The sequence below is a fragment of the Spermophilus citellus genome, assembly GCF_964194105.1.
Source record: "Spermophilus citellus genome assembly, chromosome: 17".
Lineage (NCBI taxonomy): Eukaryota > Metazoa > Chordata > Mammalia > Rodentia > Sciuridae > Spermophilus > Spermophilus citellus.
In genome coordinates, this window is record NC_138199.1 from 48,415,287 (window position 1) to 48,436,401 (window position 21,115).

The window sequence follows — 21,115 nt, forward strand, 5'->3', positions numbered from 1 at the left end:
ATACTCAGCACCACATAAAAATAAAGGTCCAACAACAACTAGTAATTTTTTTTTAAAAAGAATACATGCCATTTATTAATCTCTGCTAATCCATTGTGCATTACACCATAGAAGTTAAAAACATACACCCAAGAGTAAGACTATATGAGTTCAAATCTTGGCCTTGGATTTGAATTTTAGGTTTCTTTATCTGTAAAAGGGGATTATAATAATACCCCAGATAGTTATGAGGACTAAATGAGTCAATGTACTTTAAATCCTTGGCAAAGTGAACCAGGCACTATGGCACATACCTTATAATCCCAGTGATTTAGGAGGCTGAGGCAGAAGGATCACAGATTGAGGCTTTGCCTAATCAATTTAGCAAGGCCCTGTCTCAAAAATAAAAAAGTTGTAGCTCAGTGTTAGACTGCCCCTGCATTCAACTCTCAGTACTGCAAAAAATAAAATCACAGGCAAAGTACCCCATTCAACAAAAGTTGACTAATAGTTTTCATCATTATTTTATATAATTCTGTTGTAATTTTCACTAACCTTATGAAGTAGATGTTTTCATCCTCATTTTACAGATAAAGAAACTCAGAAAAGAATAGTAACTTATCCAAAACCACCAAACTAGCAAAAAACAGAGCTGAAATCAGAGTGTAAAAATGAAACTGGCATATATATATATATATATATATATATTTTTTTTTTTTTTTTAGAGAGGGAGAGAGAGAATTTCAATATTTATTTTTCAGTTTTCGGTGGACACAACATCTTTGTTTGTATGTGGTGCTGAGGATCGAACCCGGGCCGCACGCATGCCAGGCGAGCGCGCTACCACATGAGCCACATCCCCAGCCCCAAAATAAATATATATATTTTAGTTGTAGATGGACACAATACCTTTATTTTATTTGTTTGTTTATTTATTATGTGGTGCAGGGGATGGACAGCCAGTGCCTCATGCATGCTAGGCAGGTACTCTACCACTGAGTCACAACCCCAGCTGAAACTGGTTAAGAAATTCACCTTCTTCTAAGCATAGATTTAACTACTTATTTATATAGCTTGGATCTGTTGTAACTTTTGACATTTTGGACCTCTTTAAATTTAAAATTTCACTTTATTTTTTGTTTATTTATTTATTTATTTATTTTTTGCAGTTGTGGAGATTAAACCTAGGTTTAATATTAATATTAATATTAATATTTAATATTAATCACAGATTATCCACAGAATGAAATATAGTTTAATTTCCTTTCTTTCCAACTTTGTGTTTTTCTGAAATTATTGTAGTCTTAGAGGTTAAATTTGCTGAAGATTGAGCCCATGTGGTAGGCAGGCACTCTGCCACTGAGCTTTTATGTGGTGCTGAGAATTAAACCCAGTTCCTCACACATACTAGGCAAGCACTACCACTGAGCCACAATACCAGCCCCCTTCACCCCATATATTTCTCAAGTATAAACATCCTTATGACCAAACCCAGAATCTTTTCTAGAGCTCTCCCTCCTGTGGCCTTCTATTGGCCATTCATCAATCTGGACTGTGGTGTTTGCTCTGGTTCTGAGATATGCTTCATTATTAACCCCAGGAATTCTCTTTCACCTCTCTCTATTTCCTAGCTCCCAAAGCATCCCACTTTTTGATTTCTGCCTTTATTTCTACAGTGCTTATTCTTACTAGCTTTCTGGGCAAAGGATGCATGAGCTATAATTTTTTTGAGAACTGAGAACTGTGACAAATATCATTTGTAGATGTGTTTCATAGTTTGACTAGATATAGAATTATAGGTAGGAAAACTTTTTTTTTTTTTAGAATTGCAGAGATATGGTTTCATTATCGTGTTGAGTTCAAAGTGGTGCCATTTAGATTCACAAGTCTTTGTATATACTCTTCAGAAACTTTTAGGTCTTATTGTTTGGTTTTTGATTGTTTAAAAAAAATCATTAACCTGTACTTGGTTTATCTTCTTATACAAACTAAGTGCTTTTACCTGAAAATTCTTATCTCTCAGGTATGAGAAATTCTCTGTCTCCTTATTTTTGTTTCTTTTTTTTAGAGAGAGAGAGAGAGAGATAATTTTTTTAATATTTATTTTTAGTTTTTGGTGGACACAACATCTTTATTTTTTTTATTTTTATGTGGTGCTGAGGATCGAACCCAGCGCCCCACGCATGCCAGGCGAGCACACTACCACTTGAGCCACATCCCCAGCCCCTTATTTTTGTTTCTTACTCCTGTTCTAGAACATTTGTTAGGTAGATATCAAGCATATTGGACTGATTCTCATCATTCCTGCTCCCTCTTTTCTATCTCCTCTATTTTTTATTTAATTTCAAGCAAAACTTGATTTTTTTCTCCCCTTCGCCCAAAGTTTTTCCTTGTTCTTGAATGGTTGCTTCTTAAACCACTTGCTGTTCTTGTTTGGATGCAATACTTATTCTGGATTTTTTTTTTTTTTTTTTTTTTTTTTTTTTTTTTTTTTTTTTTTTTTGTTTTCTGTGTTGCTGCTGCTGCCTCATTGTTTGAGTTAGCACCTCCTTCACATACTCTTTTTTTTTTCATTTTTAATTTTTTTCAACTGCAGATGGACCCAGTATCTTTATTTATTATTTATTTTTTATTTGGTGCTGAGGATCAAACCCAGTGCCTCACATGTGTGAGTCAAGCACTCTACCACTGAGCCTCAGCCCCAGTCCCCATACTCTTTTGTTTGGACTCTTTCATAATAGTCTTCTCTTTGGGGGGGGGATGGGAGTGGGGTGGGTAGTGAGGATTGAACTCAGGACTACTTGACCACTGAGCCACATCCCCAGCCCTATTTTGTATTTATTATTTAGAGACAGGGTCTCACTGAGTTGCTTAATGCCTTGCTTTTGCTGAGGCTGGCTTTGAACTCAAAATCCTCCTGACTCAGCCTCCTGAGCCATCGGGATTGCCTGGCTCCCCCATAAAAACAAGTTTTCTTTAAATGTCTGGCATTCTAAGACTGTTTTGTGTATACTTGTGTAAAAACATTGATTCTCTGGTTTCTTGTCTATAACATTAAACTTGACTTCCAAGGGTTGGGGTTGTTTGCTTACCCAGTATGCATGAGCCCTGGGTTTGACCCCAAGCACTGCCCAAACTGTGCTGAGAAGGGTGGTTCCTTTGTTCTGGTGGATTACAGGTCAGTCTGGTATTGTTTCTTGTGCAGTCTTACACCCTGTCCTTCTGTTTGACATTCTCCATTGAATGCTCATCTCTGTAGTTGCTGGTATCTTTAAGTTCTACATCTTTCATGAGTTCTGGCAACACATTGTCCTCCTCCTTAAACCCCCTGACAGCTTAGGTTTCAGCTTTCTATAGTTTGTTACATCAGTTTCTACTGTTTGCTCATCTGTTTTCTATCTTACGGAAACTTATTCACGTTTCATCTTCTCTAATCCTTTTTACACACACACTCCCCCGTATCCTTTCTCATTTTGGGTGGTATATACCTTTCTACTTTCTTAACTGTCATCTTAGTCAGGTTTCTGAATTATTGGGTGCAAATGACTGTGTTTAGTTCACCATGATTAAATGGAAATCCTGTACTGAGTGTTTCTGTCAGTGTAGCATTGAAGTAAAAACAAACTTTCCCATTCTCCTCCATACCCCTACAAAAAATGGCTTATAATGTATATACTATTTTGCAGCTTAGTTTGTTTTTTTAAAAAAATCTTTGTATAATGGGTTTTCTTATTTTACAAGTTCTATTTTAATGTTTTTAATCATAGAGTTGAACATTTTGACTTTATATGTATATCCATAACTTATTTCATTGGTACCCTATTAATAATCACAGGTTGTTTCAACTTTTTGCCACTATAAAAATGGTGCTCTGACTTTGTTTTTGATACTGGGGATTGAACCCATGGGGGCTCTACCTCTAAACTACTTTCCAGCCTCCCCCCACCCCTGTTTTAAATTTTTATTAGTTATTGATGGACCTTTATTTATTTGTTTATATGTGGTGCTGAGAATCGAACCCAGTACTAGGCAAGCACTCCACCACTGAGCTACAACCTCAGCCTCTCCCCAGCCCCTTTTATTTTTTATTTTGAGTTAGGGTCTTACTCAGTTGCCAAGGCTGACTTTGAACTTGTGATCCTCCTTTCTCCCATGACTGGGATTGTAAGTGTGTACCATTGCACCTGACTTACTCTGATCATCTTTTTCATACATAATTGCTTGTGACAGGACTTTTGTAAGACTCTTTTTGGGCATAGTGTTCTTGGGTCAATTTTAATACTGTCATATTGTCCTTAAAAGAAAAATTAAAATGCCATGCTAATTTATAACAGACAACATAAAACATGGTAGATAACATCATGAATTCTAAAACCAGACTACCTGAATTTGAATTCTGTTTTTTTGTTTTTCCACTCATTTACTCAGTGACCTTGGCAAATTCCTTAATCTTTTTAGTCTTTATATTCTAAAATTGGTGTGATAGCAACACTTGCTTTGTGGAGTAATTAAGAGCCTGAAATAGATAATCTGTATGGGACACTTAGACCAACCAGTACCTGATACAGAGCAGCATAGCTTTCATTTTGCTGATGTCCTGGGATCTCACAACAAAACATGCTATAGTTTTCTTTACCAATTATCTCTGAATAGTTTTGTGGGAATTTCTTAGGAAACTTTTGAGAAGTCTTTTAAAATTATATTTCATGGTAAATGTAACTTATAGGTAAGGTATTCCTATGTTGCTTTGCTCATTGTATTAAAAATATACTATCAAAGTTTTTGTAATTAGTTGATTTGGTTTTGTTGTTTTTGTTGCATAGCACTCCCACCAAAGGCATAGAGAACAAAGCTTTTGATCGAAATACAGAATCTCTCTTTGAAGAACTGTCCTCAGCTGGCTCAGGCCTAATTGGAGATGTGGATGAAGGAGCAGATTTACTAGGTATGGCAGCTCATCTGAAGAAGTATCATGCTTTAAAAATACATTTATTTAATGATTTGATTGAAAATTTTCCCAAGTGCTTGTTGGTACAGAATTGTTGCTCTTTTAGGAAATGACTTATATATTCTTTGAGATCATAAAAGATATAAATGAAAGCATTTTCTTATGGATATGCTTATAATTGAATTCATTTAAATTTGTTTTGAATTCATATAACAATTTATTGAACTCCTCCTGTATTCTGAGAACAAATATTAACATATGAGGAACACAATCATAATAGTGATATGTATGTGTAAATAAATGTATGTTTGGACAGTTTTCTGACTTAAATAAATCTCACTGCTGACCTTAATAAAATACACAATCATTACACTTGATTTTTTTGAACTTAATAGTGTTTTACCTATGGAAAATGTAATAATTTTAGAGTTTGTGTTGAACGGGGCATGTAGTTCAGATGCCCTGTGTTTAATCCTCAGTTATCCTCTCCTCCCCCGCAAAAATATTTGTGTTGAACATGTAGTTTGAAAAGAATAACACATTTGGACTGAGTGCAGTGGTGTATACCTATAACCCCAGTGGGTTCAGGAGGCTGAGGCAGGAGGATTGCAAATTCAAAGCCTGCCTCAGCAACTTAGCAAGGCCCTAAGCAACTGAGTAAGACCTGCCTCAAATAAAAAATATTCTTTGAGATCATAAAAGATATAAATGAAAGCATTTTCATTTCTGAACTGGCCTAGGGACGTGGGCCAATGGTTAAGCACCTGAGTTCGATCCCTAGTACAAAAAGTAAAGAAAAAGAAAAAACAAGGAAAAAATACCAAACAAACATACTTGGCCTTTTCACTTTTCTAGCCCTTAGTTTCTTTATGTATAAATGAAAAGGGTTCCAGCAAACTGTGGTTTATGAGTCAAATCCATCTGACCCTTATGTGTCAGTGAAGGTTGATTGGAACACAGTCCTTCCTGCCATTTGTTTACTTATTCTTTTTTTTTTTAAAGAGAGAGAGAGGAGAGAGAGTAAGAGAGAGAGAGAGAATTTTTTTTAATATTTATTTTTTAGTTCTCGGCGGACACAACATCTTTGTTGGTATGTGGTGCTGAGGATCGAACCCGGGCCGCACGCATGCGAGGCGAGCGCGCTACCGCTTGAGCCACATCCCCAGCCCTGTTTACTTATTCTTGATAATTGCTTTTGCCCAACAGGATTAAATAATTTGCAGCAAAGATTATGTGGCCCACAAGCCTAAAATACTTGCCATCTGCTGCTTTATAGGAAAAGTTTACCAATTCCTACTCTAGGTGATCGCTGAAGTTCCTTTGAATAATAATTACATGATTCTGACTCATGTAAATTAGCATTGTTGTACCTTTTTTATCCTCTAAGACCTTTTAGAAATTGAAAACTACATAGAATTAAAAACCTGTGACCTTGAAATAGATATAGGGCTACAAAAAATGTTGTGTATGTTAGTGTAATCTATAGGTTATATTGTTTTCAAAAGGTGTTATTTGTCAATTCTTGTGAATATAGTATGAAGTGATGTTGTTTGCATTAATTATTGTTTAATTTACTTGTTGCTGGTTACATCGTTGACATAGTGAAGTATTAAATAAAAACCCTCAAGTTCTATCTAAACAATCATCTAGTAGAAAGTATATAAATTTAACTATTCCTAGTTCGATATCAACATATTTCTCAAGGAAGGTTGGAAAGATTAATTTTTAGAGAATATGCCATCTTTACATTTAAATTTATACCTTAGTTTTCAATTGTACTTTAAAAATTCCTTTTAAGATTTGATTGAGGGTCTGGGGTTGTGGCTCAGTGGTAGAACTTATATGTGTAAGGCACTGGGTTGGATCCTCAGCACCACGTAAAGTAAATAAAGAAATAAAGGTATTGTGTTATGTACAACTAAAGAAGAAAAAAAAAGATTTGATTGAGCCAGGAATGGTGGCACATGCCTGTGATCCAAGTGAATCAGGAGGCTGAGGCTGGAGGATAGAGAGTTCAAAGCCAGCTTCAGTAATTTAGTGAGACCCTGTCTCAAAATAAAACATTAAAAGGGCTAGGCATGTGGCTCAGTGGTAAAGCACCCCTGGGTTAAATCCCCAGCACCTAAATAAATAAATAAAGGACTGGGGATGTAGCTCAGTGGTTTAATGCCCCTGGGCTCAATCCTGGTATCACAAGGAAAACAAACAAGATTTGATTGATAAATTACTCCCTGGCAAATTTGAGGTATGGATACCAAGAATGTTAGGTTGAAGAACTAAAAGATTTTAAAATTTATATTCATATTTACTAGTACAATAAAATTCACTGTTTTTTGTGTTCAACTTTTTGAGATTTGACAGGTGCTTAGTGTTGTATAACTACCACACTGTGTGTAAACACCACAGAATCAATATACTTCCCCTCTCCAAATCCTTCATATTGCTTCTCTTTATTATTAATCAGCATGAAGAATTTTTGGAAATAATTTGTACACTCTGTTGCCTCATAACTCAATAGTGAGTAATTAAAGAGGCTGGTGGCACCAAACTTTCTTTCTCTCCAAGAATTAACTTTGGGCTGGGATTATAGCTCAGTGGCAGAGCACTTGCCTAACATGTGTGAGGCACTGGGTTTGATCCTGAGCACCACATTAAAAAAAACTAAACAAATAAAGGCATGTTGTTCATCTACAACTATAAAATTTTTTTTAAAGAATCAATTTTAATTAATTCAGTAACTGTAGTGCTGGGAATTGAACATAAGACCCTGTGCACACTCAGCAAGTACTCTACACTGATTACATCCCTAGCTGTCCCTATAAAAAATAAAACAAGACAGTACTCTGAAACACTTGTGGTCTTTTAATTAGGTCAAGAATTTGGTGAAAGTCATAAAATTAAGCATAATAAATTGATTAAAAACAAAATCTTGATTCTTTTGGTTTCCTTTCCATGATGAAGATAAGAAAGAAAATGTAAACTGCTATCTTTTGCATTTGCAGATATTAGTATATTTCAGATTAGAATATTTTAATATATTAAGTTCAGTGCCTGTGTCCAAAATGGTAAATGAAATTTCTAAGGAATATGTTTGTTCCTTGGCTTCTCTTGTGTGTGCAATTCAGTGATAACAGCTTAAGTAATACTCACTAAATGGGAGATAGTTTAGCTAATAAAATTGTTCTCTAAGGCCTTTAATTAACCTTGGGTTGTTGAATCCACTGTCCATTTCATTTTTAAAAAATTAGTTGTAGATAGACACAACACCATTTATCTATCTATCTATTTATTTATTGTGTTAGGGATCAAACCCAATGTCTCACACGTGCTAGACAAACACTTTACCACTGACTGAGCCACAACTCCAGCCCTCTTCTTTTTATTTTTTAAGTTCCTATATTATTATAAAACGGTTTTCTCCTAGGACTTAGTTCTTTAATCGTTATACCGTTGTCCTTTTCTCCACTTTGTCACTCATGACTACATCCCTAGAACTTGGAAATCATATGTTCATAAGTCAACTCTTGAGATTTTTCTTAATTATCTTACATATTTTCAACTTCTCTATCACTATTAACTTCTTCCCATTATCATTTAAACATATTTAGGTCTTTTCTATTTAAAAATAAGAATATTTCCCTCTTTTGACCCTGAAACTCATTGTCTGTCAGCTATCACTCATTTTCTTCTCATTTCTAGTTACACTTGTTATGCTACAATATGTGCTATGTGCAAAGCACTGTATCTATGATAGTGAGCAAAACATCAAAACTTCTTGTAGTCTTTAACCAGCAGGACTTCACAGTTTTACTTGCTCCTCATTCTACTGCTGTCTGCATTCTCACCAACCTTGCCTTCAATAGCCTTCTTAGTTGTGATTCCTTCTCAGTTATTTCACATGACTTCTCAAAAGTAGTTGTCTATAAAACTATCCTTGTTGGGTTTCTGTAATATCAGACTTGTCTTCTTCCTTTTCTGCCTCTGGCTTTTCCTTTTTGGTTATCTTACCAGGATATGCTTTCTCTGCTCAACTTTCAGATATCAGCTTTCCTGTCCTAGGCCTGCTTCTTTCTTTGGGAAATCATATTTGCTGTCATTGTTTCTTAATTTTTGTGACTAATGTAAGTTTTTATCTCCATCCCATCTTTTTTCCTAGTGTCACAGACTGTGATTTCCAAACTGCCTACCTATTGCTCCTGTGATGATTTATAGGACTCTGTATTTGACATGCCTCAAGCTTAACTTTGTTGCTTGTCTCCTATTCTTACACCAGTATGTACTGTCGTGGTAAATGAACAGCCTCACCATCTCTTCTCTTGCAGCCAGTCCCCAGTCTTGTTTGTTTTCTCCTAAATATGTTCAGTGTGGACAGAACAACTGCATTACTGCATTTTTAGCACATAAGCACAGCAACTAAATGAACAATATTGTGAAATAGTTCTAATGGTTTTGTTTCATCTCTAAATCTGCTTCTTCACTTTTGGGGATTAAAAATCCCTTACGGAATAATTTTTTAAGAGAGCAATGTACCTTTGGAAAAGTGTGTACAATAAGATATAATGGGGCATACTTTCTCAAGGGTTTACTAGATAACTCTGAAGCCTATCTGTGGACCTAACTTGAGCATCAGTGCTAATATTCAAATGAGACTTCTATAATTTAAAAACTGTCAAGGAGTTCCCCACCCCCTTGTTTTTAGTAGTCAGTTTCAAATATGTTAGACTTAAGTTTATACTTAGTTTAAGTCTTGAATAGAGATGAGACCTCTTCAAGTAGTATTTTTCCTATAATTATAATGAGTTAGTTTTTATTGATATATTTTGAAGTGAAAAAATTTGAATATTCCCACTTAACATATTTTAAATTTATGCACTGGATTTTTTTTTTCTCCTTAGTGCCAGGGATTGATCCCAGGGCCTCATACATGCTAGGCAAGCATTCCACCACTGAGCCACATTCCCAGCTCTGTGCACTAGATTTTAAAAAGCTCTTCAACTCTTCAATGTTTAAGTTTAAACTTTAGAAGCTAGATTTTAGGAAAAGGTTCTCATGGGCATATATTTCTTTTTTTTCTATTTATAATATTTATACTTTGTCATTAATATTTTCCCCATATTGTTTCAATTTCTTGTTACCTCTCTCTCATTTTAAAATAAATGAGTTTACTTCTTGCTTTCAGAAAATAATCTAATTGAGATTCTCATTCATTTTACTCTTGGGCTGCTTACCCAGGGGAATATTCTGGTGTGTATACTTTTAAATTATTTCATATTACTGCTTTATAAGCTAGGTGTTCTTGCCTGCTGTTTTCATTTAATGCTTTCTCATCATTTTTTTTTCTGCTCAACTTGTTTTTTTTTTTTTTTGCCCTGAATATATTTTCAGCTTTTATGCTTATATATTGTTTGTGATATATAGTAAACAAGTAAACATATTTATCATATGAACTTTTTCAGCTAGTTCAAACTCAGTTTCTTCTGTCTCTGTGTCTTTATTGAAAGGTTAACATTTGTGTTTAAAGCAAACAATTTGGCAGAAGTTATTTTGGGGCTGGGATTTAGAAAGTTTTTTAGTTTTTCTTTTGTTTTTTCAGTTTATAAAAAATATATGGCTGCCAGGTTAAATATGTTGCTACTTCTGGTAAAGACAAAATATAAGTCCATGGGATTTTTAGCATGCCTAGGTTTGTTTTGTTTGTTGGGATGAGTAAAGTGATGGATTTGAGATTTGGGATTTGGGTGTTCTTGTTTTGTAATATTCTTTAATGTGTTATTTTATTTCTTCATTTTCTTATGAGAAGCAAATTACGTAGCTTTATTCTCCTTAAAGTCTGCTTTGGATATGGCATTAAATGTTCTACATGCCTGTTTTATAGTACCAATTAAAATATTAAGTATATTTCTATAAAATAACAATCGTATTATTATTTCATAGGTGGTATTTTATAGGAAACCTTGTATTATTGACTTAGGGCTTCTTCTTCTTCTTCTTTTTTTAAATCTGTGTTGGGGATTGAACCCAAGACTTCACACATGCTAGGCAAGCACTCTGCTACTGAGTTACATCCCAACCCAAATTGTGGGTTTTTCAATCTAATTATATTGAATTTTATTGTGAGAGAGAATTGGTAAAGCATTTTTTTTAAGTGTACAGAGAGCATCCTTATGAATGAAGGAAATCATCTTTATTTTTTGTTGTTTACACATCATTGTGCATTAAATCATAACACTGATTCCAGATGTTTTTCATGTCATGCATAGAACTTTATAGATTAATAATCTGTTTTCATGCTGTTTCTTACATAAAACATTTCTTGTTCTTTGTTTTTGCTTTACATGGAATGCATGGGCTTTAAGACCATAATTTCTTTGGTAAGGTTTCATCTGCGTTGGGGTTCTGTCTCTTTTTGACCTTGTTTCTGTCTATTCTGTATTAATAAAACCAAATTTTTAGGCAGAAGCCTAATATCAGCTGTGATTTAGAAACAATTTCTGATCTACATTAATGCCATTCTTTTTTTTCTCTAAATAATGCTACTTGTTAGAATATTTGGCAAAAGATTTTGATCTTTTTGAAATATTATCTATGAGAAATAAAATATAGACTAACAGATTTAAAGAAGACCAGCAAGAGTTGAGTGCATTAGCATAAACCTGTAACTCCAGCTAATTGGGAGATTAATAACACAGGAAGATTGCTTGAGTCCAGGAATTTTAAACTGTCTTAGACACCATAGCAAGGCCCTGTCTCAAAAAAAAACAAGAACAGAAAAATTGGACAACAAGATATTTAGCTTTATTTTGTGATAATTATTTATAATTTTAAAATTTATGCAAGCATATATGTCAAATGAAACTAGATGCACAATAAGATTTCTTAGAGGATAGATAAAATTTATGACTATAGCTTATATATAATTTGTTACACAACTTATTTTCAAGGTCTTTTATCATTTGTCTTTTGATAGGAATGGGTCGTGAAGTTGAGAATCTTATACTAGAAAATACACAACTGTTGGAAACCAAGTAAGTATGAAATTTTAACAAGGAATAAGAGATAATAAATTTTCTTTTTGTCCAGGTCAGTGACACTTCATCAGTTTAACACAGCACTAATTCTGTCTTTTCTCCCTCTGTGAAAATATGTAATAGGACCTTTGCAGAACACAAATTTTTGTTTTCTTTCCACTTTATAAGTATCCGTGCCTTTCTCTTAATCTTGTGGATGTGTCCAGTACTTGTTTTTGTTTAAGTTTTTTGAATTTATTTTTTGCTCTCTTCTCTAAGATTTGTCTATGTTCTTATCTCTATTTCTGCACAAATGATTTGATACATGCCCAGCCCATTTTTATGGAACTTTTCACCAAGGTTGAATATTCTCTAGTTCAATTTATGGAATCTTAGGCCCTCAAGCAATGTGAAATTTTATTTAATGGAGCAAATCATTTGTCATGTGGATAAAAAGTAGACGGGGTCCCCTCATCAATTTGCTATGTCAGATCACTGGAACATGTATAGATAGTCACCCAAAATACAACTATCAGAAGGTCCTATGTCCACTATACCTAAAAAAAACTACCTCTTGAACTTTTTTCTTAAATTTCTCTCCAGTTCAGAGTGTTTTAACTTCAAGGAGTTATTCAACTTTATTGATTGGGCAATCTCTCTTCAGAACTCACAAACAATAGAAGCTAGGTGTAGTGGCACACACTTGTAATCCAGTGATTCGGATGGCTGAGGCAGGAGAATTTCGAGTTCAAGGCCAGCCTCAGCAATTTAGCAAGACTCCCATCTCAAAAAAAAAAAAAAAAAAAAAAAAAAAAAAAAAAAAAAACATAGAGGATGTGCTCAGTGGTAAGTGGTTCAATACCCAGTGTGAGTGTGAAATGCCCCCAGCCCTTATCTCTGCAGTGAGCAGGCCTTCCATTTACCAGCTTGTCATCCAGACATTATCATTTTTGTTTGTGTCTTGATGTGAAAAGTATTAAAAAAGAAAAAAGAAGAATTTACTAATAATAGTAGTTGCCTTAACGTTAATTTGCTTTCTTTTTTTGGTACTTACAGTTGAACCCAGGAGCACTTAACAACTGAACTACATCCCCACTTTTTTTCTATTTTTTTATTTTGAGACAGGGTCTCGTTAAGTTGCTGAGGGCCCCACTAAGTTGTTGAGGCTGGCTTTAAACATGCAATCCTTCTGCCTCAGCCTCCCAAGTCACTGAGATTACAGGCATATGTCACCACACTGGGATTAATCTTGGTTAATTCTGATTTTTTTGTTGGTCTGTCTTGTTTTATCCATTCTTCCTTTAAATAAGTGGGAAGAATAGTAAACACTTGAATGTTTTTTATTCTTTTGCTTTTGTTTACAAACAGCATCAGGCAGAATGTCCAAAGTCTTCAGTTATTTAGCTTTATGATTGTACAGTTACTTTGGGGTACAAAGGAATAATCTGAAAGACAAAAGAGTATTCGTGTAATCTTGCACTTGAAATATGTGTTTCTTAGAAATGCTTTGAATGTAGTAAAGAATGATCTGATAGCAAAAGTGGATGAACTCACCTGTGAGAAAGACGTGCTGCAAGGGGAATTAGAGGCTGTGAAACAAGCCAAACTGAAGCTAGAAGAAAAGAACAAAGAATTGGAAGAGGAGCTCAGAAAGTAAGTTTTGGCTGTACTGCTCTAAACCAAACTGTCTTTGCCAGGATGCCACAAAAGGTTATAGGTATAATCCTGAGCTTGAGACCTTTAACTCTCTCAAGTCAGGAAGGGCCAAGAGCTCCCTGGAGAGTGTGAAATGCTCCCAGCCCTTATCTCTGCAGTGAGCAGGCCTTCCATTTACCAGCTTGTCATCCAGATATTATCATTTTTGTTTGTGTCTTGATGTGAAAAGTATTAAAACTATTCAAGTATCTTTGATAATAAGGAAATTAAAATTCATTTTTTTCTTCACCCAGTTTTTTATTTTTGGTTTTATTTTTTAAGGAATGCTATGATAATATCTTTCTGAATTGAAGGTAACAAAATGCCCTTTTGGAACAAGAAAAATAACACTTTAGTGGTAGTTAAAATTCTTCACCTACACTTTCAGTATTTTGAAAAGATGAACTCAGTTTAAATAACATGTTTTGTTTATTTTCCCACTAGAGCTCGTGCAGAAGCTGAAGATGCAAGGCAGAAAGCAAAAGATGATGATGATGTAGGTTTATAATTTTGGGATTTTTATCTTACCATGTTTTGATACTTTTGGAAAATCTTGCTAATTAAGATTTGGATATATAGCATTGTAAATCTTTTAAATAATTAGAAGACATGTTTATGGGTAATGAAAAGAATAGCTCATGCTTCCCCAGAGTGTTCAGGTGCTAAGCTTTCTAGCTACATGCTGTGTTTTTATGTTTTTTTCTGTCTCTGTGCTCTGATCTGTGGTTTGCCTATTCAAGTTCAAAGACCAGCTGGAACATTTTGGGTTTTGTTGTTTATCATTTATTTTGTTTCATATTTTAACTTAGAAATATGAAAGCCTGGTCTAGGTGGGCGTGGGTTCAGTTTCTGGCATTGCAAAAATAAAAGTTTTAGAGAAATATGAAAACAATAAAATTATTTAATAGTATTTAACATAAAAAGATGAAATCTAGAACTTTAAGTACTAAGCATTTAACCCATATTGCTATCTATATACATGAATACAAAAGAATAAATTATGAGCTTCAAGTACTAAAATTTACCCCATATTGCTGTCTGTATACATCAGTACAAAAGAATAAAGTATGAATTTCATGCCAGTGTTGTCATGCTGGTAATTCTTTTAGTAGCTTTATTATCATTCTTATAACAGGTGCTTCACACTAAAGATCAGACTTGAGATATATTGGAGTCCTGAAGAGAATTATCATTTGAATTCCCCTTTTAGTTTATTCTGTGTTTGTGTATTTATTTACTTAATTTTATTTTTTATACAAGTGGAGCACAACTTTTCATTTCTCTGGTTGTACATGATGTAGAGTCACACCATTCATGCAATTCTACCCATACATAGGGGCAATAATTTCCATCTCATCTTACCCCCCTCTTTCGTGTTTTAATATATTAATTAATACAGACAGAAAACATGTAACATATAAGTTATGAATAAGTTAACTTTATGAACCTACTACCCAGTTTAAGAACTATGCCACTACCAAACATTGAACTACTCTGGGCTCCTCCACTCCAAAGGAAACCTTGATCCTGTATTTATCATTTATTCAACTTTAAAAAACAATAATTGTATCATACCATGTGTGTATGTGTATGTATGTCCCTTTACAAAGTATGGTTTTCATTATTTTTGTGTTTCATATGTATTTAGTCTTGAAGACTTGCTTCTTTTACTCAATAGCATATTTTTGAGATTTAACCTGTATTGTAGAATATCCTATTACATAAATATTCTACAATTTATCTGTCTTCCTGTTAATGAATATTTAGGTTAGTCTTGGTGTTTTACTACCATAAGTAATGTTGCTGTGAAGAACATTTTAGTGCAAGTCTCAGCGTATAGGAATTTTTCCAGGTTATCTACCTAATAATGGGATTACTTGCTGTATTGGCAGAATTCAGGTCCTTTGTTATTTGTCATTAACTTTTATTTAAAGCTGGGGCCAGGTTCTGTGACAGGAGATCAAAGGAGGATGACTGCTGAGGGTTAAGCTCAGCTTTTCTCTTAATATCCCAAGCTCTGATCCAAATATTCATACTCCTTTCAGCAAAGCAAAATACCTACAGTTAAACCTACCTTTTTCCTCACAAGAGCATTGAAAAAGCAGCAGCAGATAGAAGTTAACTTGGGCATGCCCTTTTTGGAACCTAACCCTACACATCCTCCATATTCGCATCTTTGTTCTAAGAATGAGTCTAGTTAATGCAGTAGTCTCTATTTTGTTGTATCTCTACTCGTATTTTAGTTATTCTTATATTTGGGTACACTGGTAACTACGCAATAAGTTTATCATTTATATTGGTCCTTGGATGTACGTATGTATTGTTGGTTTTGGAACTAGCTTGTAGCTATTTTCTGAATGATGATTGTTATAGAACACAAAATTCACAATTAGAACACCATTTCTAAGTAAAACAGATGAGAGCATATTAAATCTGTATAGAAAACAGTTTGGGGTTTTAGTTTCAAATCTGCACTAATTTTTGTAATTTCTTTATAATATGTTTAAATATCAGTATTTATATCTAGAAATTAAATCACCTACCTCTTTTTAGTCATAAGTAACTATTTAAATTTTCATTGTTTTATTTCTCATCTATTAGATGAGAAATTAAGGAATGTTTAAAAACTTGAAGATTTTACTTAAATCTGAGATTAATACCAAAACACATATAAGCTCCTGAAGTGATCTGTTGTTTTCTTGTCATTATAGAGTGATATACCCACAGCTCAGAGGAAGCGGTTTACTAGAGTAGAAATGGCCCGTGTTCTCATGGAAAGAAACCAGTATAAGGAGAGATTAATGGAGCTTCAAGAAGCTGTTCGATGGACAGAGATGATTCGGTTTGTATAAGAAGTACTCTGTGGGCAGGGGCTGGGGCTCAGTGGTAGAGAGCCTGCCTTGTACGTGTGAGGCACTGGGTTTGATCCTCAGCACCACATAAAAATAAATAAATAAAGATATTGTGTCCATCTACAACCAAAAAAAAATATTTTAAAAAAAAGTACTCTGTTGTTTTCCTACCATTGTTTCTTAAATCTGTATATTTTTCATTCAGAACAAGTCTTCCCTTGAGGGTAAATATCATTTTCTCTGTTTACTAGGAAAGACTATAATACTTGGATTAGTAATAGAAAGTGATCAGAAAAGGTATCTTTTGAGTCACTGTGAATTTTCCAGGAGGCTCCCACAATCTGTAAAAGGCAGTTGTTACTACTCAGGAATGATGGTCATTTTTCAAAAGAATGTAAAAACTGAGCTCACTGAAGTGGTACATGCCTGTAATCCCAGCAACTTGGGATGAGACAAGAGAATCACAAGTTTGAGACCAGCCAAGGCAACTTAATGGGATCCTATTTCAAAATAGAAAGAGCTGGGACTATAACTCAGTGGTTGAGTGTCCCTGGTTCAGTCCCCAGTATCACACCAGAAAAAAAGAAACTGATACTACTTTCATAGTGTTAAGAAAAGATCAAAATTTGTTATGCAATCTTTTTGGGTTTTGGTACTAGGGATTGAATCCACAGGCACTTTACCACTGAACCACATCCCCAACCCTTTTAATTTTTTATTTCGAGATAGGCTCTTGCTAAGTTGTTCAGGGCCTAAGTTGCTGAGGCTGGTCTTACACTTGCAATCCTCCTTCCTCAGCCTCCTGAGTCTCTGAAATAAAAGGCATGCACCACCATACCTGGCAGTATTGTCTTTTATTGGGTTTCAAATCTCACCTAATTCTGCCACCTAATTGTCATATTCTCACTAACAGTATTCCTTTAATTTAGCAAGAGCTCTTGAAATGCTTGAATATTAGTTGCCTACTAATATACCTATATTTTTGATTTACTAATAATAGCAATAATAAAAATAGTACCTATGGTAAGTTATTCTTATTTATTGGACAAGGAATCTAACCTGAGAAGAATGTTCTTAACTGTAGTATTTAGTAAAAAGTGTAAATGTTAAATATTTTTAAAACTGAGGACATATATCCAGAGTCTGTTTTTCATTGCTGTTTTTTAACTCTCACAGCCAAGATATAATCAATGAATAAAAGGAAATGGTAGCTTATTCTTGTTTGTTGAAAAGACTTTTTCCCCCCTCTAGTACTGAAGGATTGAACCCTGGGGCACTCTGCCACTGACCTATATCCTAGCCCTGTTTATTTATTTGTTTGTTTGCTCTGTCATTTTTTATAGGTGCATTATAGTTGTACATAATGGTGGAATTTGTTGTTATGTATTAGTACATGCACACAATGTATATTTTATTTTGAGACAGAATCTCACTAAATTGTGAAGGCCCCTGCTCAGCCTCCCTAAAGACTGGGATTGCAGGCAAGCACTACCATGCCTAGCTAAAAGTTGTTTTTAATTTTTTATTTTATTCTATTTTAGGAACTGGGGATTTAACCAGGGCAATTTACCTCTGAGCCATATCCCCAGATCTTTTTATTTTGAAACAGGGTCTCGCTAAATTGCTTAAGGCTTTGCTAAGTTGCTGAGGTTGGCCTTGAACTTGCAATATTCTTGCCTTAGTATTCTGAGTGACTGGGATTACAGGTGTGCATCATTGCTCCCAGCTAAAAGATGTTTCTAATTTGGCAAATGGTGAGACCATGTCTTTAAAAAAAAAAAATGAAATGGAAAAATGTTTAAATATTAACTTTCAGGCATATTGGCTATTCTCTCCAACACAGATAATAATCTTCAGTTAGTAGACTAAGCTCTTTGAGTGAGAGATGGTATTTTATTAATCTAGTATTATTCACTTTCACAGATTGACTTCCTAATGGTGGATCAAAGTAACTACTTGCTGAACTTAACTGTGTATCCTGTGAAGTTCTTGGGTCTTTTATTTTTCAGAAAGCAGAACACCTAACTGATGACCATTGTTTTTTTTTTAATATAGGGCATCACGAGAAAATCCAGCCATGCAGGAAAAAAAAAGGTCAAGCATCTGGCAGTTGTAAGTACATTAAGGCTATTAGCACTTTGAAACAGGAAGATTATAGTTGATTTTTTAAAAACTGGAGATAAATAGCTAAACTGAATTTTTTTTTTATAGCATGCCAACTCGGTAAGGCTGTTATTGAAGGACAAAAAAGTACGATATCGTAAGCTGCATCATGTTGGTTATGCATTTGATGGAATCCTCTCTCAAATAAAATAATGGGGGACTATTTATAAAGCTGATAATTACCTTGATCTCCATTAAATGTTACCCATTCATTGATTGTGAAAGATGTGAAGATGAGAAAGTTGGTGTTTGAGGGATTTGATTAGTGTGTGTGTGTGTGTGTGTGTGTGTGTGTGTGTGTGTGTTGAATTTGAATTATATTTATGCTATGATTAAAACTTACCTTTTAGGGCTGGGACTGTGGCTCAGCTGTAGTGTAATGGCTTGGCATGTGTGAGGCACTGGGTTTGATTCTCAGCACCATGTATAAATAAAGATCTATCAACAACTAAAAAGAAATTTTTAAAAAAGCCCTCTTTTAATTAGTCTGCTATGGAAACATCAAGTTTTAAATGAAAGTAATTTAAATTAAAAACTTAATGGAAACATCAAATTTTTAAAATGTGGACATGAAAGAAATTTAAGTTGAGCTGACTTAGAAAATACATAAGATGTTTGTTAACATGGTAATGTGTGTTCTAATACTTCACTATATGACTGTTTTTAGAACTGGTGTACTAAGCTGCTGTTCACATCATGAGGCCTAATCTTGCTGCTTAACAACCACTCTTAAATTCACCAAGTAGGAGCAAGCCAAGCAATGATTTTATTTTGTTCATTCAGTAGAAGCTCCCTATACTCAAGAACTTCTCCCTGTCACATTATAGAAATTGCTAATTAAAGAACAGGTCTGGCTTCCTAAACTGTAGTTTCTTTTCCCTGAAAATATGAGTTTGGCTACAGTGTGTGACTACAAAGACTGTTTTTGCCAGTTTCTAACCTCATTGCCTTGTTAAAGCACTTTGGAATTTTCTTGAGCTTAAAAGTTTGTGGAAAATCATGAATTCTTATCACAGCACACGTGGTAGACATACACTTTTTTTTTTTTTTTTTAGTTTCAGCCGACTTTTCAGCTCCTCAAGTAATACAACAAAGAAGCCTGAACCACCTGTTAATCTGAAGTATAATGCACCCACCTCTCATGTTACTCCTTCTGTCAAGAAAAGAAGCAGCACCTTATCTCAGCTTCCTGGGGATAAGTCCAAAGCTTTTGATTTCCTTAGTGAAGAGTAAGTATTTTCTAGATGAATGGCCATGACCAAAATAAGTTAACATTTTCAAATTTTCTTGCCTCTTATTAGACCTTTTATAAGGATTCAGTTAAACCTAAAGACACTATTTCTATAACTTGTCTACCATTAATTACTTGTGGTCAGCACTTATTAAGAAAATTGCAGGGCTGGGGTTGTGGCTCAGTAGTAGTTCGCTTGCCTAAAGGCCCTGGGTTCAATCCTCAGCACCACATAAAATAAATAAATTAATTAAATAAAGATATTGTGTTCAACTACAGCTAAAAAAATAAATATATAAAAGAAAATTGCATTTCACTGTTTTCATAAGGGGAATTTTTTTACATGCCTCATTTTTGTTGGTATGACATTGATAAATATTAATAGAAATACTAAACGTTTATTTATTTAGGTACTGGGGTTTGAACCCACGGGCAATTAATCACAGAGTTACATCCCCAGCCTTTATCTATCTATTCTTCCTATCTATCTAGCTATCTATCTTTTGGTACCAGGGGTTGGACTCAAGCGCACTCGACCATTGAGCCACAACCCCAGCCCTGATTGTATTTTATTTAGAGAGAGACAGGGTATCACTGAGTTGCTTTATCTTTTTTTTTTTTCTTTTTTCCTGAGGCTGGCTTTGAACTTCACCTCCCAAGCTGCTGGGATTACAGGCATGTGCCACTGCAACCTGCTCCTTTTTATTTTTTATTTTGAGACATGGTCTCTCTTTTTTTTTTTTTTTTAAAGAGAGAGAGAAATTTTTTTTTATTATTTATTTTTTAGTTCTCAGCGGACACAACATCTTTGTTTGTATGTGGTGCTGAGGATCGAACCCGGGCCGCATGCATGCCAGGCGAGCGCGCTACCGCTTGAGCCACATCCCCAGCCCCGAGACATGGTCTCTTTAAGTTGTTTAGGGCCTTGCTAAAACCGTTGAAGCTAGCTTTGAACTTGCAATCCTTGGCCTCCTGAGACACTAGATTGCAGGTGTGCACCACCATGCCTGGTTAAAGGTTTATATAATTGTTTTTCTTAAATATTTGAACTTTTCTCTTACTGCTTAGATATATACAGACAAACTAATATCTTAGACAGACTAACATCTTAGAGCCCCAGTTTCTAAAAGTAGCCAGGAGTTGGTAATTCCTGAGGAGAAGCTGGTTAAAAGCTTGATTAGAAATTTTACCCACCTGAGTCTGAATGAACTTTATGATAGGGGGAAGGAACAGGCACAGG

General features: G+C 34.6%; 1 protein-coding gene and 1 long non-coding RNA gene across 4 annotated transcripts in view; one reads left to right on the forward strand and one right to left on the reverse strand.

Moving 5' to 3' along the window:
- Window positions 1–21,115, forward strand: part of SPAG9 (sperm associated antigen 9) — a 134,993-nt gene that overhangs the window by 75,622 nt on the left and 38,256 nt on the right. For all 3 annotated transcript variants that reach the window (XM_081270602.1, XM_081270603.1, XM_081270604.1), the window contains 7 exons: window positions 4,803–4,924; window positions 11,895–11,952; window positions 13,435–13,587; window positions 14,074–14,125; window positions 16,341–16,471; window positions 18,537–18,593; window positions 19,700–19,873. In XM_081270602.1, coding sequence (XP_081126728.1) covers window positions 4,803–4,924; window positions 11,895–11,952; window positions 13,435–13,587; window positions 14,074–14,125; window positions 16,341–16,471; window positions 18,537–18,593; window positions 19,700–19,873 — 747 coding nt within the window. The remainder of the gene's footprint in view (window positions 1–4,802; window positions 4,925–11,894; window positions 11,953–13,434; window positions 13,588–14,073; window positions 14,126–16,340; window positions 16,472–18,536; window positions 18,594–19,699; window positions 19,874–21,115) is intronic.
- Window positions 12,739–21,115, reverse strand: part of LOC308635835 — a 61,856-nt gene continuing 53,479 nt past the window's right edge. Inside the window, exons 3-4 of the long non-coding RNA XR_014019274.1 lie at window positions 13,489–13,546; window positions 12,739–13,379 (exon numbers count right to left, since the gene is read on the reverse strand). This is a non-coding gene — a long non-coding RNA (uncharacterized lncRNA). The remainder of the gene's footprint in view (window positions 13,380–13,488; window positions 13,547–21,115) is intronic.